Genomic DNA, 8,995 nt, shown 5'->3' with positions numbered 1-8,995 from the left:
CCAGCAAGACACGGCCGCTATTGGAATGTGGGAAGTGAGAGACAGCAGGACAAAGGGCGAGTCCCAGTCCGGGTACACCAGGGGGTCCTCGGTGTAGAGAAGCTTTTGAAGAACGGACCGGAAGCGCCAGTACAGAGGTTGCTGCAGATGGGTGCGTCCTCCCCAAATCCCTATGTTAAAACCACACCTCCCGCAGCCATGGTGCAAATGCCGGATTTCCCCGGGGGCCATCGACGGGGCAGGAAAGCCACCTTCCCCCAGACCCGGGGGCACGCACGCCCTGGCTGTGCCGCGGCCCCCATGCGCTCCATACTAGGGAAATTTGGCTCAAAAACGAATCTGCCTCCTGGGAATTCTCCAAAGACGCCTCAGACCCTGAACTGCTCCTTGACATCTCACCTCCGCCTCGTCTATATTTGTGTCCACACAGAAGTCTGCACCGATCAGATGTTCAGGAAACCGAAAAACGGAACCGGCGTGTAGAAGGGACCCGATAAATAACGCATATTTGGGAAGAATCTAATCTAATCTCAAAGACTCATACCTTGGGAAAAAAAAAAAAGTTACATCCAAGGAAAACGGGCAAGGAGCCACATAGTTACCTCTGCGTAGACGCCACACCCTGAAATGACAATACTGGGCCTGAAGTTAGCTGCTTTGACTTTCTTCTCGAGCCTGGAGTTGAGATCCGCCAGTGACGCCTGAGAGATGATCAAGAGCGGACTGGTGTCCGAGTAAGCGATCTGATGAGGAGAGCAGTCGTCATCCCACGTGGCCCACGAAAGAGTCTCTCGGAGCGTCCAGTTCCTGGACCCCTCGCCCCCCACCCCCCACAGGCACGCAATCTTTCTAAGGATTTCTCTAGTTTTTTTATAGAAAAAGTCACAGCGATTCAGTAGCTCTAAAGAGCCTTGCAGATCACAGGGATTCCGTGATGGCGTGAAGAGGACTAGACTAGTTCCAGGATCCTAGAACTATCACCTAGCAAGTGTCCTTGGGGAATTCACTCTACTTTTCTAAGCCTCTCGTTTTTCACGTGGTTAGTAAGGCGGTTGGGTTTGGCGACCTTGTTACGTGTGATCAAAAGAAATATTCACTGATTCTGTGCATATTTGTTTTTTATGCTACCTGCAAATCATTGATAAGTACTTTTGCTGACTCTGATTCTTTTAATGGCCCTGGTCATTGAGTTTCGCAGCATCGTGCTACCAACCCTACTGTCACGATGAGTCCTTATAGCCTTGTTTTTTAAGGGCTGGTCGTTTTAAGTCTGCGGATCTCCATCCCACACTCATTGTCTTAATTGCATTCCAACAGTAAAAAGGTTGGCCTCCACATGCAATAACAGAATGGACTGGAAAGATACTGGCATAGAACGGTTCTGAAACCCAAATGGCACCGGAAGGCTTCCGTAAATAGGAAGGTAGGTGTCCATGGGCAACGACGTGGGTGTCACCCCCAAATCAAGAAGCAAAGATGACGTTCCCGAGGGAAGGGCTTGATTTTTGCCTATGGTTATTGCTTGGGGGTCACCTGGCAAAACAAGGTCTGAGCTCAGCAGAAATGCACCCCTACCGGATGGGCTGGAGGTGGACGGCGCTCAGCTCCCAAGGAAGCCTGCCCCCCATAAGCCACCCCAAAGTCCCAAGCTGAGGGGCCCTCCTCTGACCTGATCTTTGGCCCGGAATACATCATGTATTTGGTGAGGCTTTCTCGGTCGCATGTGAGGCTCAAAATGTACCAGGCGGTAGGGCTGTGACTTCAGGAAGCTGGTGACCCACTCGGCTGCGGCCTCACCGCAGTCCCTGCCCTCCACCTCCAGGCCGTGCACTCTGCGGGGGGTGACAAGAGAGAAGGCTGGGCATGGCTTTGAAAATCTGGGCGCCCTTCCATGTCCTACTCATATCAGAATAGCTACAGCAAGCTGTGATGTCCCTGTCACTCCCTAACTGCCAGGAGACATCGGTTTAGCCTGGCACCACCTCTGCGAATAGCCGGTTTCCCCAAAACCGCTCATGGAAGAGACTGTTCTTCCCCGTTGATTATTCTTGGCTTTCTCGACAACCATTCGTTGACCACGCAGGCATGGGTTTATTTCTGGGCTCTTGATTCTGTTCCATCGATCTATCTACGTGTCTATTTTTAGGACAGCACCGTACTGTTTTGATTATTGTAGCCTTGGAGTATAGTTTGAAAGCAAGAAGTGAGATGCCTTCAGCTCCGTTCTTGTTTTTTGCAGGATTACTTTGGCTATTCGGGGCCTTTCGTAGAGTCATGCAAATTTTAGGATTGCTTTTTTCCTATTCCTGTGAAAAATGCCATTGGAATGTTGATAGGGATTGCCTCGAATCTATGAACATGGAATATCTTTCCATTTATTTGTCTCCTCAATTTCTTTCATTAATGTCTTAGAGTTTTCAACGCACAGATGTTCCAGCTCACTGGTTAAATTTCTGAGTCTTTTAGTATTTTTGACGTTGCGAATGGAATTGTTTTCTTTATTTCTCTTTCAGATCTTTTGTGGTTAGTGTTTTGAAACACAACTGATTTCCATGTGCTGATTTTTTTTATCCTGTAACTTTACTAAATTTGTTGATCGAACAGTATTTTAGTGGAGTCTTTGGGATTTTCTCTATGTAATATCATGTTATCCACAAACAAAGATATTTTATTTCCTCCTTCCCATCCGTTCTAAATGGACCTAAAAGTCAGAGGATTGAAGTTCATGTGCTACACCTACAGAGTAATGAGACTCTTTGATCAATAAAAACCAGGAGCATCTACCCGCCTTCCTCTATTCTGGGTCAAGATGAAGTAGAACGGAAATGACCAAAATAAAAATGCCAAAATTCATACATCCAAATGCATTTGACCTTGCAAAGTAGTCACCTCGGGAAGCAATAGAATCATCCTAACATTAATCAGAAACAACTTAGAAGACTCATGAGAAATGAGCTCTACTGCTGGGAGTCTAACTTCATTTTCTAAACCAAAAAAAAAAAAAGAAAAATCATCTTATGTGGCTTGATCACCTCCTTGTTTACCCAACTTAGCTCCCAATGACTCACACGCTTCCTCCAAATATCAAATCCACCGCAAGAGGGCGGAGATTTCCAGAACCCAGTGTGCGTGAGAGGTTAGCCTGTGTGCGTGTGTGCGCACGAGCACGTGTGAGCAGCGGACCGTCTAAGATGTTCATTTCCGAACCATCTCAAGCCACGGCTGCGCTACCAAAATCTAGGGACAAAGGCAGCCTTGAAGGCCACTTTCCTATTAGATGTCTCTTTTCTAGTGTCTGGGTAAAAAAAAAAAATCTGCCTCTTATCTCTGGAGTCAAATCCCAACTGCCATCGAAGCCCCTTAGCCCCGCCCCTCAGCAGCCCACAGTGTGCCCTTATAGGAGGATGAAGGCTGCCTAGGAAGGCAGCTGACAACCATTATCTTCACTAAGTTAAAGTATTTGCATCCATATTTGCTCATTACAAAAATTTAAGACATCGGCCCTCTTGACCTGATGCTTGTTTCCATGGCAGCCTCTATGTGCAGGTCTGGGGGTTCAAGTTCACTTAAACATCCGGAACCTGAGGCTTTTAAATGAGCAGAATTTTGTTCCTTGTTATCTTCCTTATCCCCTCACGTTTGTCCTGTGTTCTGAGCAGCCTCGGCTGTGACACACTGTCCAGAAAAATCCGAAGGAAAAAAGTCCAAATGTTCCCAAAACCTTTGACGGAGATACCGCAGCCACGATTTGAGGCTGCTCACCTTACAAAGTCTCTAATTCCCTTTTTCCCCTCAGTGTCTGGCATGGCTTGTGCAGACACCAAGTAATAAGCAGGTCTACTGGCTATGATCATGGCCTTGTCACCCCAGGGCCCCCAAAACTCATCGGAAATCTTTAGGGAACCGGGCTGACGTTACAATTCCAGATGCCACAAGAGATACCACAAGGGCCGTAAAGGAACCTGAGTCCGAAGCGTCCTTGACATCTTTGCCCGAAGAGTCTAAGCCTTCTCATTTTGCAATTTTTAAACACGTTTCCTGTTTAGTCTTTGAAACACAAGCCGAAGCCCGTAAGGGTCCGTGAAAAATGTTTCCACACCATTCCCAATGGATAAAAAATTAAACGGAAAAAATTTTCACCACTGCAAAGTCCGGCTGAGTATCTAACCATGGGAGACAAATAGGGACCAGGAGATGGAGAGACATGAAATACAAATCCTAACAGGTGTATTAAAAATGGAAATTAAATCAACGAGGAATTACCATTTTTCCCATCCGAATGGCAACATATTTTTTAACATAATGGTCAGGATGTAATTAGACAGGTATGCCCATGAACCGCTGGCGGCCACATACCTGGTTTTGTCACTCTGCAAAACAATTTAGCAACATATAGCGAAAGTCTAGGATCCATACTCTCGTTTCTAACAAAACTATTGTGAAAATTTTTTCCCTAAGGAAATAGTAAGAGATATGAACAAAGATTTCTAACAAGATATGTATCACAGTCTTCTTCCCACTTGGGAAAATACTGAAAACAATTCAAATGTTTAATCTTGGGGACAAGTTAAAATGCATAAAGGGCACTCACAGAATGAAATGTTTGCCAATATGAAGAATGGCATTTTTGAAGATGTTCTAAACAATAAGAAAAAATACTCAACGTATCAACTTCAGTAGATAGCGGTATCCGAGACTCAGAATTTTTGGGTTAGTTCGAGTTGGTGTTAAAAGTATTAGCTATAGAGACAGAAAGGAAATACGTCAAAATATTAATTATAGTTATTTCAGATGGGTTTTTTTCCCTCTTTTTTGGTATTTTCCAATTTTTCGACTATGAATATATATTCCTTTTAGAATCATCAAAACCCACCCAATGAAAATAGAAGCATATTAGTATTATGTCTAGGATATTATAGAAACTGTATGGGTGTTGCATTTTATGAACATTGGGGGGTCTTCTGACACTTTTCAGTTAACTGCATTGTTTGTTGTGATGTTACTGTCTATGACAGGTCACGGACTAACATTTAGCATTCACGTCGCCTTTTAATTCAAAAGGCAGAAGCTGTAACAAACGGATACTTCGGCTAAATTTCGATTTTCCCATAACAGGATTAAAAAGTCAACTCTAGATGCGACTTTTAGAGGCGGTGCTGGTTTTACTGGGCCTCTCGCCTCCTCGCAGCCCTTGTGACCCTGGGAAAGAGCTTCCGTGCCCAGCGCCTCCCGGGAGACCCTCCTCGCACTGTGACGCGGACCCCTGGGTGACTGCAGGTCGGATCACCATTCCGGTTGCTGCTGTCCCTTTTCTGTTTTGGAACTTCTTTCCATCGGACCTAAACGCCGCGGGGTCACCTCGCCATTTGCGACTCCCGTCCTAACTCAGAGTTGTACGGTTCCTTCTCTCCAAGCAAAATAGGCCCCGTCCTCTGGTCAAACAGGGATCTAATCTTCCCTCTCCCAGAATTCTCTCCCCAGTCACTCCCACTCCATGTTGGTCCTTCGGTGATGCGTTTTGTGTCCTGCTGATGTGTCAATATGCTTTTGTCCCCAGGCTGTTCTACATGGGACTTTTACGTCTGTCAACGCCACGTCGACACCCGTTTCTGAATTGCTATCCTCCTTCATGTAGATCATCATGCTCTTGAGGACCTGACCCCACATAGGGTGCATTTGTCATCGAGGGTTATAGGTCATCTTTCTCAGGATCCCCTCCGTAGCTGGCACTTTCATGGCCCTGCGTGAGTAAATGCTCGTGCCGGGGCTGCGAACGGCCTCTTCCTTACCTGCACTTAACCACGGCATTCGTGGCGGGCGTCTGGACGGGCAGCAGCAGGTCCTTCGTGTAGGCTGCGCTGAGCGTCAGGGCATCCCCCTCACAGATCAGGGAAATGAGGACCAGGCGAGGTTCCTGTCGAGCAGTGACCATGTTCCCCTTCTCGTTGATCACAAGCCAGAACCTGCCATGTTCAAAACACAAGATACGCATGGCCCGCCATGACCGGCAGCCAGGACCCACAAGACCTTCAGTGATGCACTGTCATGTTTGAATTCCTCCCTGTAAGCCTGGTGCATGTGACCTTGCGTGTGCCCGTGTCTGTGTGTCTGTCTATCCGAAACATCAACTCAGCAGCAGAGCAAGACTGAGTCTCAGTTCATTTCAAAGGGTCTAATAACCACTCAAGCATCCTACATAACATCTGCAAAACATTTGGAGCTTCTCGAAGGCACAGACATCAAAGATGTTAATTATATGTCCATCTCAACGGCCAGAAAGTTTGATCACTTTCCTTGAGCATGCCCCAAGGACATGATGAGAATCTATCTTCTAGAAAGACTTTCGGGGCCTGAGGAGGCACAGCAACAAGACCACTGCTGTACTGGTCACAGAACTTGGGATCCAGGTGAGCACCATATAAGGCCACACACACCTGGCCAAACCCACACTCCTCTTTAAAAAAAAAAAAAAAAAAATAAACGTTTTAATACTCAGAACTGTGAATTTTGCAATTTACCAAAAGGTCTAATGTTAATATGGACAACATTTTTTCTGGCCCAATGCTCCGGGTCTAGAAGTACTTTACAGGATTAAAAAAAAAGGAGAAATAAGAGCCATTGAAAGGACCGTTGCCAGAAAAAGAACGATGAGATTGTGTAGGTTAGCTCTCAACTACCAAACATATGGACATTTTGATACCTTCGGTTCACACTGGATTGGATGATTCCCATTACAGAAGTGACCTTGTGCTTTTGGCATTCGTGGACAGAAGAAAAAAACATGGCAGGTATTTGGGGTCATCGCCTCCAGCAGGTCGCCGTAACTGAGGCGTCGAGCGACAGTAGAGAGTTCGGCTAACACGAGCCCTTCTCTGAACTGCCTCGTTATCCTGGATGTCAACAGAGCTCTGCCCCGTGCCAAATCCTTGGTACTGGCATATTCTTCCGAGTAATTCTTCTGAGTAATAACGGACGTCTGATCTTTCTCAATACAAATTCGATCGTGTCACCCCCTCATGCAAAGTCCCTCTATGCTTTCAGGATAAAATACTAGCTCTTCAGCAAGGCAGGCAAGGCCTCTCACGATCCAGATGCTCACCTAGCCATCGTCACCTCCCGATGCCCTCACACCTGCCAGCCTTTCTTATGTTTAAAATTTTCTTATTGTGGTACAATATATATGACATAAAATGCCTGGAACACTCTTAGGTATAAACCCAAAGGAATCGAAAGTGGAGACTCACACAGATACTCGGACACAAATGTTCACTACAGCAGTTTTAAGCACACAATTCAGTGGCATTAAATATATTCACAATATTGTGCAACTGTCCCCACTAGCTACTTCCAAAAACTTTGCATCACCTCCAACTTTGTACCCATTAAGCAATAACTCCCCACGCCCTCCCCTCTGGCCCCCGGCGACCTCTAACCCACTTCCTGTCTCTATGAATTTACCTATTCTACAGACTTCAAATAATTGGAATCGTACGACATTTGTCCTTTTGTGTCTGGCTTACTTCATCTAACATACTGTCTTCAAGATTCATCTAGGCTGCAGCACGTATCAGAACTTCATTCATTCCTTTCCATGGCTGAATAATCTTCTGCTGTGTGTACATGTCACTTGTTTATGTATTCAGTGGTTGATGGACATTTGAGTGGCTTCCACCTCTGGGCTATTGTGAACCTTGCCGCAGTGAACACTGGTGTATAAGGATTTCTTCAATTCCTGTTTCCAGTTCCTTTAGGGAAATATTTACGAGCGCATCAGCCTTTCCTCCAAAATACCTGTCTTCTCAAGCCCAGTGTTTTTACCTAGCTTATTCCCTCTCTCTAGAATGTTTGCCTCCCCAACTTACTTGCCTGGAAAATTCATAATCATTTTTAAATTTTCAGTTCAAGCTATGAAGTCATTCCTGACCATCCCTAACTTTCTGGTGCTGCTTGGCACTTGTCCCATTGACAAAGTTATCATATAGAACCGGAAGCTGTTGTTTGCATTTTTTGGTCACATTCTGGTAGTGTGATGACAAAAATAAGACTATACCACAGTTTGTGGTATAAAAGCCAATATTTGTTTTTCGAATTGATACGGTAACATTACGATGCCCTTTGCCTCCGGGCCTACGAAAACAGGTTCTACCATCGTTCTGAGTCCGCTGGATGAATTACGGACTAGTTAGCATTCTTGGCTTCGTTCCTGAAGCAAAGATGAGTAACTCACCTTTCAACTATGTCATGAATTGCCCTCTGGCTGGAGGGCTGGAAGGGAGAAAAGCTACAGCCCCCATGGTCCGGAGCTGGGACAGAGGCTGTGAGGGCTGGTGGAAGGAAGGAGCTGGAGGGCAGTTTACAAAGGGGCCCAGGGCTGGCCTGAGCCAGACTCGGAGGAGGACAAAGCCTCTCGCTCTGGGCCCTTGCAGCCTTTGCGGAATCCCAGGAATTCACAGAGATGGAGCCTACCCTGGTAGGGCATCACTGAAACCATGATTGTACAAAGCACCGCTGTGCTCGAGAGAACACAGGCCAGCTCCCACCGGGGGTGCGGCCATGAAGCTATTTCTCCATAAACGCGTGCTTGAGAGAATTAGGGAGAACCATCTACGCAAAAGCACTTTGGAGGCTGCGAGAAACTTAAGCATCGACTGCTGTCGTCAGCCTTTGCCGCTGTCACTCCAGCACCGGGCCCTCTTTGAGGGCTGAGCTCCGCCGCCCCTAGTCGCCCCAGAGACAATGACTAAAAAAAAAAACTAAAAGCGGGGACCGATCCCTTCTCAGGGTTCCCAAGACGGAGGCGGGGTGATGGCACCTGCGGACGGATGCGGCACCTCGTCGGAGAAACGTGGGAGGCGGAGAGACAGCCATCCCGAGGCCCGGTGTCCCCGCCCTGGGGTCCGCTGTTGGGAGATGACAGGGGGGTCCCCAGCCAGGCCCTGGTTATTCGTCAAGGGAGGAAGGACCTGTTAGCGGACTCTGCAGCCCTCCCCCGCCG

At 46.8% G+C, this 8,995-nt stretch overlaps 1 protein-coding gene across 1 annotated transcript in view; it reads right to left on the bottom strand.

Annotated features, from left to right (window-relative positions):
* The window catches only part of LOC102882822 (mitochondrial amidoxime-reducing component 1), a 14,055-nt gene extending 8,095 nt beyond the window's left edge, over positions 1-5,960 (bottom strand). Inside the window, exons 1-3 of the mRNA XM_006916234.1 lie at positions 5,790-5,960; positions 1,670-1,832; positions 603-743 (exon numbers count right to left, since the gene is read on the bottom strand). Of these exons, the coding sequence (XP_006916296.1) occupies positions 603-743; positions 1,670-1,832; positions 5,790-5,932 (447 nt within the window). The 5' untranslated portion in view covers positions 5,933-5,960. The remainder of the gene's footprint in view (positions 1-602; positions 744-1,669; positions 1,833-5,789) is intronic.
* Positions 5,961-8,995: the final 3,035 nt, after the last annotated feature.

Source organism: Pteropus alecto, unplaced genomic scaffold, assembly GCF_000325575.1.
Source record: "Pteropus alecto unplaced genomic scaffold, ASM32557v1 scaffold65, whole genome shotgun sequence".
Classification (NCBI taxonomy): Eukaryota; Metazoa; Chordata; class Mammalia; order Chiroptera; family Pteropodidae; genus Pteropus; species Pteropus alecto.
The sequence above is the reverse complement of the archived record's forward strand: the minus strand, read 5'-3'. Positions and strand labels throughout refer to the sequence as shown.